At 45.9% G+C, this 23,210-nt stretch overlaps 1 protein-coding gene across 2 annotated transcripts; it reads left to right on the top strand.

Moving 5' to 3' along the window:
* Nucleotides 1-2,075: 2,075 nt before the first annotated feature.
* LOC104866224 (ly6/PLAUR domain-containing protein 8) lies at nucleotides 2,076-11,957 on the top strand. 2 transcript variants are annotated; one of them, XM_010630078.1, is made up of 6 exons: nucleotides 2,076-2,144; nucleotides 4,494-4,596; nucleotides 5,349-5,465; nucleotides 6,861-7,028; nucleotides 8,383-8,517; nucleotides 11,202-11,957. In XM_010630078.1, the coding sequence occupies exons 1-6, from the start codon at nucleotides 2,139-2,141 to the stop codon at nucleotides 11,759-11,761; spliced, it is 1,089 nt and encodes a 362-aa protein (XP_010628380.1). In that variant the 5' UTR covers nucleotides 2,076-2,138; the 3' UTR covers nucleotides 11,762-11,957. The 2 variants fall into 2 exon arrangements, with proteins under 2 accessions (XP_010628380.1, XP_010628388.1); XM_010630086.1 differs by lacking the exon at nucleotides 6,861-7,028.
* Nucleotides 11,958-23,210: the final 11,253 nt, after the last annotated feature.

The following is a 23,210-nucleotide window of genomic DNA, read 5'->3' as shown; positions in this document are numbered from 1 at the left end:
AAGAGCAAAAATAGGGGATTTGGAGGAGGAGGAGGAGGAAGGGAGACAGGAGGGTAGGGGAAGGTGATTAAAAAAGAACCAAGCTGATTTATGTACACGAACCCAGTCCCCAAGATGACTGTAAACTGCGTGTTCTGCAATCACGTATGAATAAAAAATTCAAACATATCTAGCATTCACATTGTCACTGTTGCCACGACCACTCCAGTGGAGTCTGCGTGACAATGCCGGTCACCTGGCAGAAACCAGACCAGAGGTATCGTCCCCACGGGGTTAAGCCTCCTGGAGGTCCTTGGCACACACCGCATGCGAAGTCAGACGTGAAGAGAATAGCTGGCCTCTCTGCCTGCAGTTTGGGGACATTGGGTTCATTTATAATTCTGTTCTATTTTGTCTTTATTACTATTTGTTCATTATCTGTAGAATTGTATTCTGGGCCCAGGAAAGGTTAGGAACAATTAGATGTTCCTAGAGATGGGGAGGTATTGAGGCACAAGAGGACGGGCGGCCAAAGTGCTGACCCTGAGCCCCGGACTGTGAAGTCCTGAGGGTGATCCTGAAGGTGACATGCTGAAGCCAGTCCTTTGTTTGGCTCCAAGGCACAGGGGCATTGCAAAGGAGAAACAATCCATGGCAAGCAAGCAGGCAAGATCAGCAAGCAGTAAGTCCAAGTGACCTTAGCAGCGTCTTTCTGCCCCTTTTGTATCCTATCTTGGCTACTAGGCTTAGGGTGGGTGTCAAGCCAATCATTGGACTGATTTAGTAGTCCTACACCCTTAATTCCAGCATCACACACTCCAGATCCAGCCACCTCTGAAAAAGCCATACCTATGACCACATGAAGCTTTGGGGGGACATCTAGACAAAAGCCATAACACTTGCCTATTTTTTGACAATTTGTCTTTATGCAATTAAATTTTTTTTAGTTTTTTATATATTTTAGATGTTAGTTCTTTGTCCGATAAACAGTTTGTGTATCCTTTCTCACATTTTGCAGATTGTTGTTTCACTTTGTTGATTTTCTTTGCCATGCAGAAGCTCCTTAGCTGCAGATTCCCGAGGTGGTTAAGTGGCTCAATCCTAGACACATTGTCTGCCATGAAGCAAGACCTGCTGAGTGACCGTGGCTGGGTTGATAAGACACTAAAAGCAGTATGAAAATTCTCTTGTGCCAAATATGGAGGCACTGTGCAGAGGGCACAGTCAACTTTCCCCCTTAATTTTTTCTGGGTTTGTACCAAGTCACTTTACCTGAAGGAACAATACTACAAAGCACTAAGTGGTCAGTTCATCTTTAGTGTGCATACTATAGCTATCCCTTCCTCTCAGCTAAGGGAACTGGAGACTTAGCAATGTCCAATCTTCCAAACTCACGGTGGGTGGGGGGCAGAAATGCGCTCTGAGGTCATGCCTCACCTTAAACCACTGCCCTGGGTGGCACGAGGCTCCTAGGCTGCAGGACACTGGTATAAGCCCAAGAGGACACGGCCATGCAGTAGCAACTGTCTTTGAGCCCTTGTGACATGATAGCTCTGTGCTACATGTCTCTGGGAAACTCTTGCAGAAGCCCGTGGCTCTGGATGTACACCAGGAGTGTCCCGCCTGAGCTGGTTGTAAGGACAGGAGAGCTTGCTCCCCGAGATGGAGATGCTGGAGCCAGGCTGCCAGGCATGCTCAGCGTCTCCTAGGTGAAGAGTGGGCCGGGCTGGCCCTGGACTTGGTCAGTCGGAAGGAAGGCCTGCTTTAGGGCAGGGATTTCTCCTGACATCTTACAAGCAATCCAGGCCCTTAGGACCCCCCACTGGCCACAGGATGGGAAACCTGGGTCGGGGACGAGGCAATCTGATCAATGTCTCAGGTAGTGGAGCTGACCGCGTGGACCATCGCCGACGCTGGACAGCATCGCTGACAATCTGACCGGCAGCCCTTGGCCGAAGTCACTTCCAATTCCCGGAGGCCCCAGAGAGGGCAAGGACTGCACACGTCCTCAGGGTTAAACTGCCTGCGTGCCAGGCTGGGCGGGGCACTGTCTGCCAGCCCGAGGCTCCGCCCAGCCACCTGCGATGTATGGCGTGGCCACACCTGCCGGGCCTCTTCCAGAGCCTCCTTCTGTGGAAGAGTCCAGGCCCGCCCAGAAGATGAAGGTGAGGGGTCAGGCCCGGAGGGACCCTCAGGGCACCCAGTCTCGTGCTGGGGTCGGAGAGGGGAGGCTGCGGGGGAGGACAACCGGGGCTGACAACTGGCCAGCCCTCACCCTGCCGTGTGCTGCTCTGGGCGGCGCGGGGTCTCCGGTCCTTTTTGAGCTGAGCTTCCCTGTAAAAAGAGAGCAGTTATGGTCGGACTGTGCCTGTTGTTTGGAAGAATTGACCACTGAACTTTGCAAGTGGCAGGTGTTTCGGGGACAGGTACACACAGGCGCTGCTTCTCCTGCTCCCTGCTGGCCCTGCCTTGGTCTCAGCTCACCTCTCCCTCTCACCCACAGACGTGGCCAGCAGGCCCCTGGCTTCAGTCTGGGCTCGGCCTCTCTGCTCTGTGCCCTGGGCCGGTCACAGCTGCTCTGCCTCCTCACTTCCCCCGAGGATGGGGCTGATCATTGGGCCTGTGTGGAGGTGATTTCTCTTCCCCACCAGCAAGGTTTGGAAGGCCATTTCTCCTCTGAGAAGAGGGAAAAAGTGGGGTGCCACGTGTGGGAGCACAGGCCCCCTAACAGGCTGTGTGACCCAGCTCTGAACTAGACCCCTCACTCTCCCCTGTGGGTCTCTGATAGGGCCCCCGAAAGCTCCCTGGCTCCTCCAGGGGGCCTGAGGGGTCAGCCTGGACATGCAGTGTGTGTGCAGTCTGTGAGGTGTGTAATGTAAGTGGCATTCACGCCCACCTGAGTGTGTGTGAAGAGGCAGTGCTGTGTGGGTGTGCACAAGGTGTGGTGTGCGGTTTCATGGTGTGTGGTGTGGTGTGCACAAGCAGGGCTCAGGGGATGAGGTGGCTGCTGCAGTTGTGCTGTGGACTGGAGACCCTGGAAAGGAGCCCTGGTTCCTGGTTTGAGCCTTCCAAGCCGGTGTGTTTGGGAGTTCCCATTATGCTGGGAGGCTGCATTTTATTTCCTGAGGTGTGGATAGGATGCTGGCCAGCAGGCTTTCTGGAGTGACCGGAATGCACTGGCCACTGAGCACACAATGTTTCTGGCACCTAACACCAGTACATGAACTCCAGCCACCGTGGTGTCTCATGGTCACCACTTACAGGGACACCACAGAAGGGCCCAGCACAGAGCCGGATATTGTCTCTGCTGCTTGATACATGGGCAAATTGAAATTCTAAAAGCTGCGACTTAGGCTTCTAATAAGTGTGATGAAGATTTAGTGACCCTCAAAGATGTCACTCAAACGGTTTGCAGGTATGGAATGCAAGGCACAGAGAGGTTGGTGACACAGGATCAGAGTGCACAGGTCTCTCACTCTGCCTGTACGCTGAGCATGTCCAGGCCCTGGGTCCTGAGAGTTGTCTTCTGTTGGGAAGCAGTGTGGACTGGCAGCTGGGGGCCTGGGCCATGTCCCAGCTCTGACACCTCCCCAGAATGAGACCCTGATTTTGAGTGCGTTATTTGCCCTTTTGGTGGCTGATTTCACCTTGGTGCTAGTAATAGTTCCCATCTGCTGAGGCCAGCTAATGGCAGAAATTAATACAAGCACGGTCCTGGAATATGGAAGTGCTAGCAGGCGTCTGCATGTGGTAGTGGTGGCAGCAACAGAACCCTAAGCACACACTGCAAATGTGTGGAGATCCCAGCCACAGATGGGCATTGTGCTTGGGAGAGGAGAGGGGAGCATGGACCCAGACTGGCTGTTTCCGTCAGATCCTGTATGGCTTGGGTGTTAAATGCCTGCATGGGCCCATAAATGCTGAAGGTTTGTCACCAGCTGGTGGTGCTATTGGGAGAGGTAGAAAGCAAGGGTATTGAGGGCATGGCAGGAAGGACATGCAGGGATCCTGGCCCAGCCTGGGTTTCCATGTTGCTTCCTGGCTGCCAGGAGGCAACAGACCTCCTCATTTCCACACTCCCATCATAATGTGCTAATGTGGCCCAGCTCAGAGCAATGGGGCCAGGCACCCATGGACTGAAACCTCTGTAACCATGAGCCACATACATCTTTCCTCCTTGAATTTTGTCCTGGCAATAGAAATCTAACACAGATCTCATCCTCAGTGGAAATGGACATTGGTCTACTGCTTTACAGCTGAAGGGTTCCATAGGAAATGCCCCAAGCTGTGTTTCTGGTCAGTGCTTGGAGATTTCTGCGGGAGATTAGGAAACTCAGACCTTGCATAAGGGCATGCTGGAATTGAAGTTGCAGTTCTGTGCTCTCTGTCAGGATTCAGATTTTTTTCTATCAGAGATGGACTGGGTACTGGGCTTGTTGCAGTGGGATTAGGACTCCTTAGTGTGACAGGACTTCCTGCAAGCCCCTAGGGCTGCCTTCTTTGTGTCTCTTCAGGCTCAAGGCTGTGTGACCCCACACTCAAGAGAAGTTGGTTCCAGCACCATGAGAGGCATCCTCACTGCTGTGGTCACTACAGCACTGGCCATCGCAGCTGTAGGTGAGAGAAGCCATGTGACCCCCTTTGAAACAAAGACCTCTTTGTCCACGTCACTGAGTCTGCTTGTCCTTGGTGCCCTGGGGACCCCTCACAAGGCCTCTGGGGTCATGCGTGGTCAGGGGGAGCAGGAGACCCATTCAGGTAGGTTGTGGGTCAAGGTTGGGTCTTCCTGCTGGGAAACAGTGAACAGTGGGAGAAAGCGATGGGCCTGGCTCTGTGTGGCAGTGGGCATCATGGAGGATGACGAGATTACTCAGCGACAAGACAGTTCAGTCACCAGGGGGCCCAGAGGAGATGTTTCTCCACCGAGAGGACCCAGCCATCAGGGAGACTCTGGGAGAAGGAACAGCACCCTGCTGAGAATGCCCTGTGGAATCTCAGTGTAAGAGAAAGAGGAGAGAAAAGCAGTTTGGGCCAGGAGCTGCCTCAAGGCTGGGCAGTTTTTCATGAGGAAGGGAAAGGACATGGCCAGACACAGCATGCTTCACTAATCTAAACTTGTTTAACCATTCGACTTTCACACAGCCTGTGTGTGTGTGTGTGCACCCTGCAGTTTAACCATTCAGTTTAATCATCACTCCCGGCCAGGCCCCCACAGCTCTGTGTCACAGTATCAACTCTGGGGAGCCCTGGCAGGCAGAGGTGCTGCCTCATGTAGTATCCTACCCCTCCTGAGTGCCAGGCAGGCTCAGAGCCTGTGCTCCCCATGTCTACCTCACAGCACTAGCTGACATCGATGTGTCTCTCCTCAGAGTCCCTCCGCTGCAAACAGTGTGATTCACTTAATTCCTGTACCGTCACCAGGGCCTCCAAATGCCCTCCGCATGCCAGCACCACCTGTGTCAGTTCCTTGGCCAACTCCTTCCTAGGTGAGCTGGGGTGCGCGCCCCTCATCACATCTTCAGGAGCCAAAGAGGGAGGAAAAGGGCTGGGTGGGCCAGGCTGTGCAAGGCAGTGGGTCATGAAGGTGGCTCTCAGGAGAGGGATGGGCTCACAGGGGCAGCTCAGGAAGGGAGGGGGGCCCCATGGTGTCTGGATATCGCTAAGCCTGGCCGAAGCCTCACTCTGCATACATGTTCCGGGTGTGAAAACAAGGGCAGCTCTCAGATGAACTACTAGGCAAGAAATTGGCCTCAGATGCTTGCCTCTCCCAGCCCCTTTCCCTCCTCCTCATCCTTCCTTTCTCCTGTAGCTCAAACATACTTCCATGTAAGGCTTCCTCAGCAGGCATTCTGATTGCAGCCACACGACAGCCACCTCCCTCAGAACACTGAGAGTTCTGGGCACAGAAGCAGAAAGAAAGTGCAGTGCACTGCTATTGAGGTGCTGTCCTGGGCCAGCAATCACAGCACCTGTGCCTTGGATTTCACAGTTTTAAAGCACAGGCGTGTGTGCACGTGGCCTCATGTCTCCCTCAATACCTCACTCTTCCGCTCTGATGAAAACGTTCCTGTAACTACCACCTGATCATGCCCACAAATTAGCTATAATTCTTTCATTTGTCTTGATATCCAAGCCATTTTACAGTTCCTCAGTTGTTTCAAAGACATCACAGTACAGGTAGTTGATGGGTTGGGATTAGAACCTAAACAAAATCCCCACATTGCATTTACTGTTAAAGCTGTTAATTTGACTTTCTTTTTTTTTAAATGTTCCAATTGCTTTCTTCTTCTTCTCCTTCTCCTTCTCCTTCTTCTTTTTCTTTGTTTGGTCCCATTGACTGGCGGGAGAAATGAGCCCACTTTCCATAGCCTGGCTTGGTTGAGTTCCCCTTTGTGGTGTCATTTAAGTTGCTATCCAGTTCCCTGTATTTCTTGTAAATAAACTAGTGCCACCCAGAAGTACTTTCTACAACAGTGGAAATGTTGCTATTGATTCTGTCCTATACAGTGTCCACACGTGGCTAAAAGCTTGGCTGGACAGCTGTCCAAGTCTACGCAGGAGGCAAAGGTGGTACCGTGGGTATTCAGCTGCACGCGAGGCCCGGTGTGTCCGCTTCACAATCTTACAGGCTGAGACTGATTAGTGGGCTGGGTGTCAGCCTGATGCAGCCGCTGCAGCTCCCTCTGCGCCTTTGCCGAGAGCAAGACCTGAGCCTCCGATAATCTCTGGAAGGAGACCCCAGATGGGTGGAGCTTTCCATTTGTACTGTCTCTAAAACCACACTGAGTGGAGGCAGCACTTCCTGCCTGTGGTTGAAGGTGTCCCTGGTCAGGACTCCTGCCCTCACCAGGGCCTGACAGCCTGTGTTTGCTCATGTGTAGGAAGAGAAGTCAGAATGCAGCAGGAGATGCTCTGCTCAGCAGCCAGCTGCAGCAGGGAGATGGATTCACTTCTAGCCTTCACTGTCCACGTGTCTGACGGAGAACACTTCCATTTCGAAAGCCAGTGCTGCCAAGGAAAGACGTGTGGTGCCACCAGCAGGGCCCTGGGTTTGTGCTGGTCGTGGGTGGCCCCTGCTGTGTCCTCCATGCCCTGGACATTTGTCATCTGCGCTCCTGGCCCCTGTGTCACGGTTTGGAGCCCAGGCACTTCAGTGCGTAGCTGGCTAACACTCACATCCAGCTCAAGCAGATCAGAACCACTGCTTTCTCCATGCAGACAGATATCACAAGGACTGATGAGTGCTGACGGGGGCATGCAGTGTTCATTGGTATTCTCGGATGTGGTCCCCGGTCCTCCGTTAAGACTCTTAAGTCTTAAAATGTATTGAGGGTCCCAAAGAACCCTTGTGATGTGGATTTCACCTACCAACATTCACCATCTTAGAAACTAAAGCTAAGAAATTCACGAATCTTAATCAGTTCACTCCAAAATAACAATGAACACACATTAATGCAGGTAACACTTTTCCACAGACACATTTTCTTTTTTTTTCTCATTGAGTTTATTGGTACGTGTTAGGTATACAGTACAGTTACATTCATCATTGGGGTCTTGTACATAACAGATCTTGGTTCTCATTTTAACCCCATACCCCTGCCCTCCGTTCACCCTCTCCACCCTTCCCTATTTACAAACACTTTGTTTCCATTTCCATAGAAACATTTCATTTTCCAAAACAAAAATATGTAGTGCGAAGAGCAGCTTCCTTGTTACATATTTTTGCAGAGCTCCTCAGTGTCTGGCTTGGAATAAACAAGCTGAGGTCTCCTGGTCAGCTGCAGTATCCACATCATGAACCTTCTGGAAAATGCCACTCCCTACACATGAGATAAGGGGAGCAAAGAGGAAAGTGGTTTTGACCTTTCAGACTTCCTGCACCGGGTCTCCAGGGTCCCTGCCCTACAGTTTGAGAACTGCTAATCTAGACCAAATCCCTCTTTTCAAAGATGAGAAGTTGTGGCCCAAAGGGCAAGGTTCACTGGCCATGGCCATAAAATATAGTAAACTAAGAGCAGAGCTTCTTCTCAATGTATTTTCCCACCTAGTTGTAATATTAAATAATAGCCCGTGTTCATTTATTCCCAAGATTTCATAATAGACTACTGTACGCCGATGTTCAGAGTAACTGGCTGAGGACATAGCTAAAGGTTAGCCTTAGCATGAGCCCTTAGCTTTCTCTTCTCAGCCTGGTTCCTGAGACTCAGTGTCTACAAGGGCAGGTCTGTGAGGGTGGTGTGTCTCGTTCTCATGGGACAGGGTGTCTGCAAGGCCGGATCTGAGGTCCCCAAGCATGCTCCTGCTCATTCTCAGCATCTCCCTGGCAGCATCTTCTCTGGCCTGTCCCTTCCTTCTGGGCAGGGCACTGACACCCTCCCAAGTGATGATTCTCTCTGTACCCAGATTCTCCGCTGGAAGATCTTTCCAGCACAGAGTGCCCTGCTTGTCATGCCTCTGACGTCACATCCTGTGTCGAGAAACCCCGGAAGTGTTACAAAGAAGAACGGTGTGTCTATCTCATTGCCCAGTATCATAATGGTATGTCTTGGCATTCCAGTTCATGTATGGGGCTTGGGCTGAAAACATGTCAGCCTTCCTTGGGCCAGTAGTTCTCGGTAATGCAGAATTGCTGAGGATGAGGAGGTGAAGGGTCAGGATGTGTATAAGATGTGTGGTTAAAGAAGTCTTGAGCTGCTGCTATTCCTGCTTCCTTGGTCCAAAGCTGCTTCTTCCAGCTGCCTTTCTCTTAAACTCTGTTCCCCTGTGGCTTAAAATCAAGCCATGCTTATTTAGTTGCTTCACCACACTCCTGGCATTAACTGCTCTACCGGGTTGCTACCATTCTGTGGGTGTGGATACTTCCTTTTATACCCACTTTCCACCTCTTACGATCGCTTGGATAATGTAGCAGACAGTCCAGTCGTGCCTTGAAATCCAGCCAGCTGTCCTTTCCTCCAAAAGTGACTCGGTACTAACCACTCTGCAACCTCCACATCTCAGGGCTCCAGGTAACAGGTGTGTAATCCAGTGGTTCACTTCAGAGTTCAAGGCATCTCGTCCTGCAGCCTTGGTCCTGAATCCCGCGGGACTTGATATTCTCTGCTGTGTCTGTTGCCTCTCACCAGTGGGAGGGAAGAGGGGCAGTGGGAAGGCCGGAGGTTTTCATGGTTCCCACCTGCGTTCCCTGTGCTGGGGCCCAGTTACAGGGCCGCCTGTCCATAAGGAGTGCAGGGAAATATGGTCCGTGATGCCCAGAAGGAAAAGGATGACACAGAACCTAAAACAGAAACCAAAACACGGCTCGGAGTAATGAGAGTTTAAGAGCACCAACACCCAAGTACAACTGGAGGCCAATTTTTGTTAAATATCAATTTTAATGCTTCACTGTAACCATGGCTTTTTCAGTGGAGCAAAGAAATTGCTGTGAATTTCCTTTTACTTCTTTTTAAAAATAGAATTTGTTTCCACAGATGGTTTAGACTCACAGTAAGACTGCACAGAAGGCACAGGAGTTTCTCATCTACACCTGTGCCACGTGCAGTCTCCGGGTTGTTACCCCGAGTGGTACATTCGGAACAACTGGTGACCCTGTGCTGACTCTGCTGTGAGCCAGAGGGGTTCAGACAGACTGTCGATGCCCTGCCCAACAGCCCTCCCTCCTGCCTGGAAGATGCCGGCAACCATTGATCTGTCCCCCGACTCTACCCCGTGCCTTCTCCAGGTCTTCCAGTTGGAGTCAGGGTGTAGCCTTCTCAGAACAGCTTCTTTTCCTCACTCAGACGCACGTATGCCTCTTTATTGTTTTTCTTTTTGGTGCTGGTGATGGAGCCCAGCGCTTTGCACATGCTAAGTGCTGGCCGCAGTGGAAGAGCTTTTTCTGCTCATCGCCTTCCCGGTGTCCTTTGGTGTGAAGGATGAATACTTTTTCTTGGAGTTTGGGTGAGGCTGAAAGTAGAAGGGTCAAAGCTACCCTACATATAGTTTTTCTTGCTTGTTTTTGCCTGAGGTCAGTTCTTTTTTTTTTTTTTTCATGACTAGGAATTTTATTTATTTTTATTTGTATTTTTTTCTCATTGAGTTTATTGGTACGTTTTAGGTATACAGTACCGTTACATTCATTATTGGGATCTTGCACCTTTACATGACAGGTCTTGGTTCTCATTTTTACCCCTTGTCCCTGCCCTCCCTTCACCCCCTCCTCCGCTCCCCATTTTGAGGATATCCTCCTAAGTGAAATACATAAGTCACACATGTATAAATACTGAATAGTTTCTCTGGTGTGAAAAACTATAATAGTACATAAGATTCTAATGAGATAATTGACATTGTGAAATAGGAAGAAAAGGGCTAAAGGTTTAGGGAAGGTGGGAAGGGTAGGGGAAAGGTATAAGGGAAAAGAAAACATAGGAGTTCTTTTTTTTAAAACCGCTGTAGGGATGTGCCAGGCAATGCACTTTCCTATCTCACTGTAGCTCAGCCTCCATCTCTGATACTTGCTATCAAAGAACAGATTGCTTTTTTCCTGCAATTTGGAAGCGCAGAGTCACTTCACCAGCCTGGGTCCCCTCTGCCCCTCTGCATCACAGGGCTGTATGAGTTGTAGCTAACAGGACAATAGCAGCGCATAGTCACTGTTCAGTCAAAAGTGCTGCTATGATAACCCCATCTTTGCAAGTGTCCTAGGCCTTTTCTAGGACCTTAATATCAAAACATTGCTAAACACAACTCAGATTTCTGGTAAAGACTCCAGGCTTTCCCTGGGTCCCTCCTTTCTGCATTTCCTTTTCTCAGGGAGAACTCAGGTAGGGAGATGTCAGAGCCAGAGGAGTGGGGCTGACAGCAGGCCTCAGAAGGGGCAGGGAGGCCAGGCACAAGTCCGGGAGAGCTCAGGGCTGCCGCCAAGCCTGATCCCGGCTCTGCACCTGCCAGCTGTACAGAAGCCCAGGAGGTGCAATCCAAGGGTCAGCTCTAGCCTTCACTTTGAGTTTGGGCCCATGACCCGCCTCTCAGCCTCAATTTCCTTAGGGTTCGGTGGAGAAGGGGTGCTGGCCTGGCCTCCTCAGTCCCTTTTCCACTGCTCTTTGGTGTTCTGGGCTCCTTTCCCCTGCATGGCTTTCAGAATCAGACCAGCTCTTGCAGGCTGCAAAGCTGTCACCTGCAGGCTGGGCAGGGTGGAGGGTGCGGGGAAGTGGGGAGTCCTCACCACCGACTTGCATCCACAGCCACCGAGACGCTTGTGCTGAAAGGCTGCTCCAACATTGGGATCTCCACCTGCCAGCTCCTGTCTGCTGGAAACCAGCCGACCAGTGTACTCACCTTCCAAAAGGTTGAATGTACAGACGCCTTAGTCGCCACCTCCAATCAGGCCACCAAGTCCAAAATGAGCTCCCCCACCTCCAGTCAGGCCACGGACTTCAGTACAGGCTCCCTCACCTCCAGTCAGGCCACGGACTTCAGCACAGGCTCCTCCACCTCCAGTCAGGCCACGGAGTTCAGCACGGGCTCCCCCACCTCCAGTCAGGCCACGGACTTCAGCACAGGCTCCCCCACCTCCAGTCAGGCCACGGACTTCAGCACGGGCTCCCCCACCTCCAGTCAGGCCACGGACTTCAGCACGGGCTCCCTCACCTCCAGTCAGGCCACTGACTTCAGCACGGGCTCCCTCACCTCCATCAGGCCACTGACTTCAGCACAGGCTCCCCCACCTCCAGTCAGGCCACTGACTTCAGCACGGGCTCCCCCACCTCCAGATAGGCCACTGACCCCAGAACAGGCTCCATAACCTCCCCAGCCCCCCAACCAGCCACCCACACCAACTCTGGCGCCAGAGCCTTCCTCAGCCCCTTGGTTCTTGCCAGCCTCTTTCTGCTGGGCTGCTGCTCTGAGGTCCCAGCACTCTCTTCTGCCTGTGTCCTGTGGCTGCAACTGTCCATTGCTTCCTGGGCTGGAAGTCACAGGACCTTCCAGGAATGCCAAAGCCACACTGATGTCTGTTATTAAAATGCTGATGCTCTCACTGGCCTGATCTGTGCTGATCAATTCTGGGCGGGGCTTGGCTTGCTGTGAGGTACCATCCAGCACCACCTCCCACTTCTCGACTAGAAGTGGAGTCCTTGCTTTTGAAATAGGGGTGGACTTGATACCTGTATACCCTGTGTTGACACCGTGCCAATACAGAAGCTACAGCAGCACTTGGGTCTTGGCCAACATCAGGATCTTCAACAATCATCTTAGATGTGGCTAGGGCCCCCAGTGTGTAAAGAAGGCAAGAATGTCACTACAGGGTCCTCTCCAGGGGAGCTTACAGAAGGAGTGTGTGGAAGGTCTCCTGAAGACCAGAATTCTCCCACCAGGGATAAGCTCTGGGCAGGGGCATCCTCTGGTTAGCTGGTTTTATGGTTTACATCTAGATGTCCCCCTAAAGCCTCAGGTGATCACAGGTGGGACCTCTGAAAGGCAGTTGGATCATAGGGGCCTTACAGCTGGCTTGCTGTTAGGGGGTGGGGTCTGGTTGAAAGAGGTGGATCATGAGGGGTGTGACCTGGAAGGGTTTATCTCCTTCCCTGGCTCCTGCCTTGGCCCTTGGTTTCCTGTCTACCATGCCTTGAGCAGGTCTCCTCTGCTGTGCACCTCTGCTGTGCCCTCCTGCTTTGCAGCCAGCTGACCATGAACTGCAACCACCAGCCAAGATAACCCTCTCCTTCTCTAAATTGTGAGTGTCAGATATTGTGTCCCAGCAAAGAGAAGAGTGACTAACACCAGGCAACCATCTGGACTCAAGCTTGGGCCAAGGCGCCTTCCTACACCTTTATGGTGTACCTTAGGTTCTACCCTTAGGGTAGAACATGAATTCCCAATCACTTCCCTCAGAGAAACAAAGCCATGGAGCCCAAGTCAAACAGCAAAGAAACCCCCGAGTCTGCTGCACATGGAGGTTTGGATGAATTAAATAAGCCGAGCCTTGAGTTGGACTTGGAGGAATGAAATTTGGCGTAATGAAAATGTTTAAAGATGTAAAACAATATGGATCTTTACCATCCAGGATGCTGGCAGTGCATCAAGAACATAGCTAAGATCCAAGCCATCTCAGGAAACTGGTGACCCTTCACTCTTATTTATGTGAGCCCCTTATTTGAAATAATTTTAGATTTATTGAAAAATTGCAAAACACAGTAGAGTTTCAGTATTCCTCTCAATTCAGTTTCTCCTCATGTGCACATCTTATGTAACCAAAATGCAGTTACTGAATCAAGAAGTGAGCATTGAAACCATACTATGAACCTACAGACTGGACTGTATTTGTATTTCATTAATTTTTTCTGATGCCCTTTTTAGTCCAGGATCCAATTCTTTGTAATCAATTATCATGTTTCCTCTGCCTCTCCTAAACTGTGACTGTTCTAGAATCTGTATTTTAAGAACTTGCTCATTCATTTTATTGGCCAGTTATTTTGTACACCATTCTTCAGTTTGAGCTTGCTTGAAATTGGATTGACACAATACATATATATCTGGACATATAGACTTGGAGATATATTAGTATATGCTTACATTCCTTGTGTGGAGTTGGGACACGTACATAACACATCCCAATTACTTTCTTTCATCCCTTATCCTTTCCCTTCCTTCCCCTCCCTCCATCTCTTGATCCTCTTCCCCTTTGAGAACAAACTACCTCCCGACTTCTTATTATCTCTTTTATTTTGCTCTTTATTTTTACTCTAAGTTTCTTATATAAGAGGAACAATGTGATGTTGAAGTTTGTGTGTCTGATTTATTTCACTTAATATAGTTTCAAGGTATATCCATTTTCTTGCAAATGACTTGTCTCTCTCTTTATGGCTGAATAGTACTCAGTTGTGCATGAATACATTTATTTATCCATTCATCTATTGATGGACATAAGGGCAACTTCCAAGATTTAGCTATTATGAATATGCTATTATAAACATGGGTGTGCCTGGATCTCTGTAATAGGATGTCTTTAACTGTGTTGGGAAGATACTTAGAAGAGGAATAGCTGGGTCATATGCAATTTCTAGTTTTAGTTTTTAAAGGATTCTCCATATTTATTTTCATAGTGGTTGTATTAGTTTATATTCACACCAACAGTAGAAGCTTTCCTTTTCCCCCAAAGCCTCTCTAGTGTTTGTTCTTATTTGATTTCTTGATGATGGCCAATCTTTCTGGAGAGAGATGGAATCTGTGTTTTAATTTGCATTTCTCTAGTGGCCAGTGATATTAAGCAATTCCTGATGCATTTATTATCCATTTGTACTTTTTCTGTGAAACATCTATTCATTTTGCTTGCTCATTTTTATAGAATGTTTTCATTTTGGGGGTGTCATTTTTTAGTTCTTTTGTTGCAGAAGGGACTGCTAAATAACACACAGAGATGTAGAAGTGGGTAAAACAAAAAAAAAAATGTTTACTTTGCTAGCAAAGGGTTGGCCTGCACCAAGGCCTGTGCCAAATGAGTGACCCTGGGCTGGGTTACAATCTGCCTTTTATAGGAGTTTTACAATTATGACCTCATTTTGAGTAATTCAATAAGACATTCCAGTTCCTACAGTTCCCATCACAAATCATGGTCATAAGACAGTTCAGTGTTAACTCAAATGTAGCATTCTGTTTCAGGGTGTTTATCTTTAGCTATTCAGCCCACAAGAGAGGGGTCAGGGTTAGGAACACGGACTAGTGACATTCCTTTTATCTTAACTCCTTTATAGTCATATGATTTACAGAAAGTTTTAGGGCTTAGGGCCTAGCGACTGTTATCTTAGCTTGAACATCTGGTCTCATCTTGGGATGTGGCTAAGCACATCTGGCACCTGTTAATTTTAAACTGGGGCTACATGCTTTTAAACTTTAATAATGAAACCTCTGGTATTTTGTTCTGAGAAACAAGAAAGGCAAAGCAAATTATAGAAGTGAAAGACAGCAGTTATTCTATATTTCCTTAACGTTTTGTAGGTTTCAGACTATTTACAAAAGTTCTCTTTATCACTTTAATTATTTTTCTTCTTCAGTACCAGGGATTGAACTCAGCACCTTGCACTTGCAAGGAAGGTTCGGTGCCACTTTGAGTTCTCACAAATGACTCGTCTCTCTCTTTATGGCTGAATAGTACTCAATTGTGTATGAATACCACATTTTATTTATCCATTCATCTAGTGATAGGCATATGGGCAACTTCCAAGATTTAGCTACTATGAATTATGCCACTTTGAGTGAATCCCTGGCCCTTTGAGTTCTTTCTTTCTTTATTTATTTTTTGTACCAAGGATCGAATTCAGGTCCTTGCACTTATGAGGCAGGCACTGGAATCACTGAGCTAAATCTCCCACCCAGAGTTCTTTAATTCTTGACCTGAGTCCTTTGTCTGAGAAATTGCTGACAACTTTTTCACATTCTGTAGCTTTTCTCTTCGCTCTGTTGGTTGAGATTATGTACTTTTTGCAGTAAGGCACCCTTCAAAGTCCATCTCATTAGGAGGAATGTGATGTCAGTATGACATATTACTGGGGATGTTATTCTTGGTCAGTTGGTTAAGGTGTTTTTTTATCAGAGTTCTCCACTGTAAAGTCATGATTGGTTTTTATTTTTTAATCTTTATTTTTTATTAATACATATATGCCATACACAATGATGACATTCATCATGGGAAATTTGTACCGGACATAATATATCTTAATCCTTTTCTCCCATTCACTCCCCTCCCTTCAACCCTTCTTCCCTTTCCCGTTTACAAAAGCTCTGTTTCCATTTCATCCTTCCATTCTGTCTTTTACGAATCCATTTTCTCTTCTGTTTCTTCTTTCTCCTCTCCCCCTTCCTTGCTCCCTTCCTCATTTGAACAAGTTCTTCCTAGTTCCCAATATCTGTTCTTCATTTTGCTCTTTATTTACCCTTTGGGTTTCTCACACAAGAGAAACAATATGATATCTAAACTCGTGTGTCTGATGTATTCCACTTAAGATTAGAGTCTTGAGATGGATCCATTTACCTAAAAATGTCTCAAGTTTATCATTCTTTAAGGCAGAATAGTACTCCACTGTATATAAACACCACATTTTCTTTGTCCATTCATCTCATGATGAGCATATGGGCTGTTTCTAAGATTTAAGTATTGTAAAATATGCTATTATACATATGAACAAAAACAATTAATTAACAATTATATCCTAAAAAAACAATTATATCCCCCCAAATTTAAAGACCCAATCCAAAAATGGGCATCTGAAATGAATAGAAACTTTTCAGATGAAGAAGTACAAATAGCAAATAAATATATGAAAAAAATGTTCAACATCACTGGTCATTTGAGAAATGCAAATTAAAACTACATCTCACTCCAGAAAGAATGGCTGATATCAAGAATCAACCAATAACAAATTCCGGTGAAGCTATGGGGAAAAAGGAACCCTTCCCCATTGTTTCTGGGAGTGCAGACTGGTTAAACCACTGTGGAAATCAGTGTGGAGATTCCTCAAAAAACTAAAGCTAGAGGTTCTGTTTGACCCAGGTAGTCCCTTTCTAGATATCTTCCCGAAAGTGTTAAAGCATCATATCACAGTGGTGCATGATTTTTTTAAAAAAGAAATACACCACATTTTGCTGAATGACAAACAGATCCTAGTGAAAAATAATCATGTAGTGGAAAATATTTTCTCATGGTCGAAACTCTGTAAAGACGTTCCTGACTGGCAGCTGTCCTCAGGAGCTCTCCCTCTATCCCATGATGCAACCATGCCTTGGGACTTCTCAGACCCTCAAGTGAGTGCTGTGCAGGTATGCTTCTGGCAATTCAAGAGAGAGGCTGCCCAGAGACCTGTGCAGGAAGCTGTAGAGCCAGGCTTGGCAGAAGTGCCTGTCACTTATGCTTGTTTCTTCCAGGCCAGACCTCAATCACAGAGCCTGGGAGAAGATAGTTTACCCACATGCATGCTACAGGCTGTCTCAGAGGTAGCATGGCTCAGAGCTTAGGTGCATGGCTTCTAGAGTGAGAAAACAAGGTTTCAAATCCAGCCATGAACTTAGAGATGCAATCTCACCTCTCAATGCCTTAGTTTTCCCACCCATGAAATGAGGGCAATGACAATGCCTGCTGTACAAAACACTTAGCATTTATAAAGGAGAAAATGTTAGTGATCATCAGGTGACTAGAATTTGGAAGCTACTCCTTTCAGTTTGTTAGGGAAGGGAAACACCAGACGTGGTGATGTAGGAAGCTGAGCACTTGACCACGGAGACCACATTGACTGCTCTGAGGTTATGGCTCCTTCTGTTTTTGTCTCAGAATCACCACCACCTTCTCTCTCTCTCCCAGACTCTCCAGAAGCACTGACCCATGACCCCAAGCACCAGTGTGAGTAGCTTCCCTGCATCTTGTCTGCACTACATGATCTCCAGGGCCCTGCTGTGAAGAGAGGAGGCAGCAGTACCTTTGGAAAACTGCAGAGCCACACTGCCTGGAGGGTGGGCAGGAACAGATCTAGGAAGCCCACGGAGGTAGGTGCAGGAATAGGAGTGGGATGGAGTTTCAGTTCCGGAAAGTTTGCCCAGACTGAAGGGTGCAGGTGGAAAGATGGCAGAAAGATGGGGCAGGAGACAAAGAGAAATAGTGGGTATTTGTCTAGGTGCAGATGCCTGCCACCTGCTGTAGTTCCCAGTAAACCCAATACTCTATAAATGCCTTCTATTTGCACTGTTGTCTCCTCCCTCTTTACCCAGCGCAGGGAAATGAGCAATGTGTCCCTCCTATTCCATGTCCACCTTCTTTCTCCTAGCTGTCCATGGGACCTGAGCTGGCTCTTGGATTTCCTACCCGGGTTAAAGCCCCATCCTGCCCATACTTCCTTAATCCCAGCCTAGGCTCCTGGACAAACCTATGTCTAGGAAAAAAATAGAAAGTTCCACAAACCTCTACACTCACACTGCATGGCTAAATTAATTGCAAATCACGATCTTGTCTTTCAAAAGTACTTTACAGTTTGTAAAGTTCTTTTCCCAAGCTACTTTATTTAGAAGCAGATTGTAGATATAAATCATACCAGCAATCATACTGTATGTATGATTTACATACAATAAGATGGATGTGTGCAGACTGATGATCTTTGAGAAACTTGCCCATGTTATCTCTTCTTCAAGTTAAGATAGAGAATCCACCCCAAATTCCTGTAATTGCAGTTGCCGTCCATTCTGCTCTGGCCATTGACATCTACATTTTGTCCCCCCGGAAGTGACAGGCAGCACTCATAGAGCAGGCAATCAGCAGCAGGACTCAGATCGTAGTGCTCATAGGTCCCAGATGAAACTGGAAATCAACAGCACAACCAACAGAAACTATGCAAGCACATGGAGATTAAATAATATACTCAAATAATCAATGAGGTCACAGAAGGAATTAAGGGAGAAATTTAAAAGTTCCCAGAATCAAATGACAATGGGAGCACAATGTGCCAAAAGTTATAGAAACAATGAAAGCAGTTCTAAGGGGGAAGTTTATTGCTGTGGATGCTCATATTAGAAAAAGAAAGCAATTCTAAAAAATAGCCTAATGATGAAAAAAAAAAGTGCAAATCCAAAACTTGTAGGATGACGAAATTGTCAAGATGACAGTGGAAACAAATAAAATGGAGACTAAACAGTACAAAGGATAAATGAATTAAAAATTTAGTTCTTTAGAAGGATAAACAAAGTTAATATATCCTTAGACACACTTACTAAAGAAGGAAATAAAATGTTCATATCAATGCAGTCAGAATTGATAAAGGTGAAATCACAACCAATACTGCTAAAATCCTGGCTGTTATAAGACACTACTTATTTAGATTTAAATAAATTGGAGAACCTAGAAAAAACAGATATATTTCTAGACATGTATAAATTACAAAAACTGAACCAAGAATATATAAAAAACAACCCTGAACCAACCAATAAAAAGTAAGGAAATAGAGGCAATAACAAATACCTGACCAACAAAGAAACATTTAGGGCCTGAAGAGTTCACCACTAGATTTTACCAGACTATCCAAGAAGAAATTGCACCAGTACTGGAGCAACTCTGGGTCAAATCTTTCTCAGCTCTGCACAGAGACATGGTAGTAATTTAGGATGTATCTAACAGTTGGCAGAACAAGGTGAATAGCTCTGAATTTACCTCAGCTAATTCATCCCTCTTCAAGACTAAGGGCACCAAGATAAAAGTAAGTAAAGTTACTGTCGGGATTCACAGGGACATCCAACCGCCAGCATTTGCAATGCATCCAGAATCCCTTCCCACAAGTGATGCCCAAAGGTCTCCAGTCACCTTGGATTCCAGCACAGCCTCACATGACCAAGGCCACCCAAGCAGAGGCATCTTATAGGAATACACGGTCCCTTCTCAAGTCACGAGGAGTCCTCCGGAGCTGTGAAATCGGGACAGATCATGGTCAGCCCACTACGGCAGCCCATACGCCTGGTCCCCTTGGTTTGCTAGTGGACCAGCCTGACCCTGGTCTTCAGAACTGCATCCCTTTCAGACTTCAAATGAGACCCTTCCTTATGTTCTCTTTCTTTCCTTTGTTAGGGCACTGGCTGGGTCTCTGCAGAGCTGTGCCCACTTTCGTTTTCCTTTTTCTTTTCAACTAATGATTTTTCCTCTAAATAAGCAAAATGCCTTAGTTTTAACTTCCATTGTCATTGAAGCAAGGGCCTGTGTCAGCTGGTGTGATACAAGCACTCTGACACATCTAATATCACATGTAGCTCAATGCCTATGCTTAAATGAATTTACTTCCATTTATTATCTATTTTCACTTATTTAAGCTACAATTGACTATTTTTTCAAAGAAGTGTAGAAAGTAGAACAGAAATGAAACACAGAGCTGTGCACAGGAAGTGTGAAACTATCTCTTGGTTGGCGAAGTCAAAGACGAGACATTTTGTTTATTTATTTTAGTTCTTTATTTTTATTTATCTCATGTTCTTTTTCAGAACTTACCTTTTACTGTACATTGTTTCTTTGACCATTCTATGCATCTAATGGATTCCTTTTTTTTTTTTTTTTTTTTTTGGTACCAGGGATTGAACTCAGGACTTTGCACTTGTGAGGTAGGCAACACCACCACTGAGCTAAATCCCTAGCCCTCTTTTGTTTAATTTTTTTGCTGAGTACTTCTAGTATGGTGTTCAACAGCTCTACCTCAACACAGTTGTATGTATCTTCAGACCTAGAACTTAGATCTAAGGCTCAGTCTTAGGCTTCTTTTTTTTTCTTTTTATTGAGTTTATTGGTACAATCTAGGTATACAATACAGTTACATTCATCATTGGGATTCTGTACCTTTACATGATAGGTCTTGATTCTCATTTTTTTCCCCTTGTCCCTGCCCTCCCTTCACCCCCTCCTCCCCTCCCCATTTACAAACACTTTATTTCCATTTTTTCAGTTTCTCATATTTTTTTTTCCTCTCTCTTATTACCTTTCCCCCACAGTCTTAGGCTTCTTTATTACTTGCTCTCTCCCTTCTCTCCTGACCTCTTTTACTTTGTTTTCTGCAAAGCACCGAAGGGCAGAGGTGGGGCACGGGTTGACTAGGAAGAGATGTTGTTCTGAGACTTGATGATTTTTCTGTTTGGGTTTACAATTCCTTTGAAATTGTGGCACAATCCACCTTCAAGTTACACTGATGGAAGTTATGTGGATTTAAATTTTCCTTGTTTTGCGTTGATCTGGGAAGATATACAGTATTGGGAATCATGCCACTAGGTGGAGCAATTGTACTTAGCTACCCAGAAGCTGATGGTTTTGTTTGTTTTTGGCCAACATTAATTATGTTTTATATACAATAAAATGAGATGCAAAATTCTGTAAACTTTGACAAGTGTATATAGTGATGTACCCATTGCTGTGAATTTACCTCACCATGTGGTTCAGAAGCCTTTGGAGCTAATTTTCAAGGAGAGTTTGGAAAGGTTTGGAGATGCCATCTAGAGAAGTCCTCAAATGCTGCAAGCAGAGTAAGCATAAATTGATGGGAGACTTTGGGCGGAGCTTAGAAAACCCAATGATGAGAGGAATCCGGGCAGTAAAGGCCAGGGTCAGGTGGTTTCAGCTGAGAGCAAGGAGTCTATTCAAATCTCAACTGGAGGCTGTGGTGTTACTTTCTGGCAAATAAATAAAGAAATAAACCCAGCCTACATTTTCCCATGTTCTGAGACTTCAGGAGACTTAGATTAAGGATGATGAACTAATTAATCTTGCAGAGAAAATTTCAAGGCAGCCAAATGTTTAGGCTGTGGCATGACTACTGTGGGCTGCATTTGCCAAATTCTACAGTGACTATCAGGAGCAAATAGCAAAGTTTGCAGCTTAGCTAGAAAGGAAGTACCGGCAAAGTTGGGGCCTTAGAGAGCATGGTTGCTTTAAAAATTACCATTAAAATGAAGCTAAAGACTTTGTACAGGGATAAGGAGAAAGATGGCTTGGGAATATCTCAGGAATTGGACAGACACATCCTTCACAGGCCTGAGGGTGGAGAACTGTAATGTTACCTCACCCTACTGTAAAATAAGCTTGCAAACTCGCTGACTCCTATCATTGAAAAAGAATTTTCAGAATGCACCAGTAAGGAACAAGAAGGGTTTATTAAACAAAGATTTCAAGAAACACTCAAGAGTAAAGTATGGGAACTCAGAGAAATAAGGCACATTGTGAGCCGGAGCCGGGTCTTCCAGATGGGTGACCTAGGATGTGTGTCCCGCTGTCGGTCAGGCTGTCCATCTGGCAGGTTATGTCAGAATGCAACAAGCGATCAAAGCTGAAATCTGCTTCCCACCGATACTGCTGCTTCTTTGAGGGTGGAGAAAGTGCAATTTCCAGGTGAAAAGGACAGGTTCAGAGCTTGGATTTACAAGCTCTTTGTGTCATTAGGACCTTTAGGAATTTTAAAAGTAAGTTTCTTGTAAGGGCAAAAGGCTTGAGTGACTTTTTGTCTTGAAGCTGCAGGTAAGTACAATTTTATTTATTTATTTTTTACTAATCACATGGAATAAGTTTATTAATAATATAATAAATTTAATAAAGAGTTGACTTTGCTCAGAAGTTACATGTAACTAAGTTTTCCAATGGAAGAATCAATTTAGGATATATCAATTTTGATATGAGAAAATGGAATGAGAAAATATATGAATAGCAACTGAAAAGATAAACAGGCACATTCAGTGAGAATTTCTATTTCAATTATCCACAAAACAATATAGTACTTTACAAAAATATTAAGTTTTAGGCTATCATTATTCATTAAAAAGTTTTGTTGTTGTTGTTGTTGTTGTTGTTGTTGTTGTTGTTGTTGTTTGCTTGTTTGTTTTTTGGTACCGGGGATCCAACTCAGGACCTTGTGCTTGTGAGGCAGGCAGCAGAACCACTGAGCTGAATCCCTGGCCCTTAAAAAGGTATTTCTGCTAGAAGGCTGCTTTTGCTGTCTTCTACTTTTGGTAAGGGTTAAGTTCCACATTAAGACACTGAAGACAAAAGCTGTCAGAAAAAGCTTCATATATATGAAACAGTTTATTTTTCTTGGCAATTTAAAAATACATAACAATTAAAAATGAATATACATTAAGTTAGTGTTTTATCCTTACTGTACAACTGTGATTAGAAGGAACTGCTTCATTCAGTTAAAATCTAATGAATACCATCAATTTTCCTGACTTATTTTTCTGATCAGAATTAATAAATACCCATAAAGTTGCTACCTCCTTAAAGATGCTTGCAGAAATTAAAGTATCATAGTTCACATAAAGCCCCTTTAAAAACTCACATCACAGGTTGTGTGTGTTAGGGGGAAATAACGACACCACTCTCCTCAGGAAGCCCCTCTTGGTCAGGGATTCAAAACAGAGGACACAACCACATTCTTGAGAACCAGCACTGCTGTCAACTTGCACATTTCAACATGGCTTGAATTAGAACATCTACACCTAGGCACAGAATTTCTAACTTCATGATTAAATCAGATGAATGAGGGTATTTAAAAATTATATGCTGAAAATACAAGAGCCTCATCCAGGTTTAAAGTGTGACTGTAAAACTGTTTTTCTTTTGTTTTTTGTACTGGGGATCGAAGTTGGGTCTTTGTGCTTGCGAGGCAGGTGGCAGAACCACTGAGCTAAATCCCCAGCCCCTAAAACTGTTTGAAAAAACACAAATAGTAGACTTTTATTTATCAAATTAAGCTTTTCTT

The sequence above is a fragment of the Fukomys damarensis genome, unplaced genomic scaffold (genome assembly GCF_012274545.1).
Source record: "Fukomys damarensis isolate Sample0158 unplaced genomic scaffold, DMR_v1.0_HiC HiC_scaffold_3, whole genome shotgun sequence".
NCBI lineage: Eukaryota > Metazoa > Chordata > Mammalia > Rodentia > Bathyergidae > Fukomys > Fukomys damarensis.
This window is presented reverse-complemented; position numbering and strand designations above follow the sequence as displayed.

Bases quoted from the DNA above. Each gene is read 5' to 3' on its own strand.
- LOC104866224 (XM_010630078.1), top strand. The intron at 7,029-8,382 runs GTTTGTGCTGGT...CTCTGTACCCAG, and splicing joins TGCCACCAGCAGGGCCCTGG to ATTCTCCGCTGGAAGATCTT. The intron at 8,518-11,201 runs GTATGTCTTGGC...TTGCATCCACAG, and splicing joins CATTGCCCAGTATCATAATG to CCACCGAGACGCTTGTGCTG.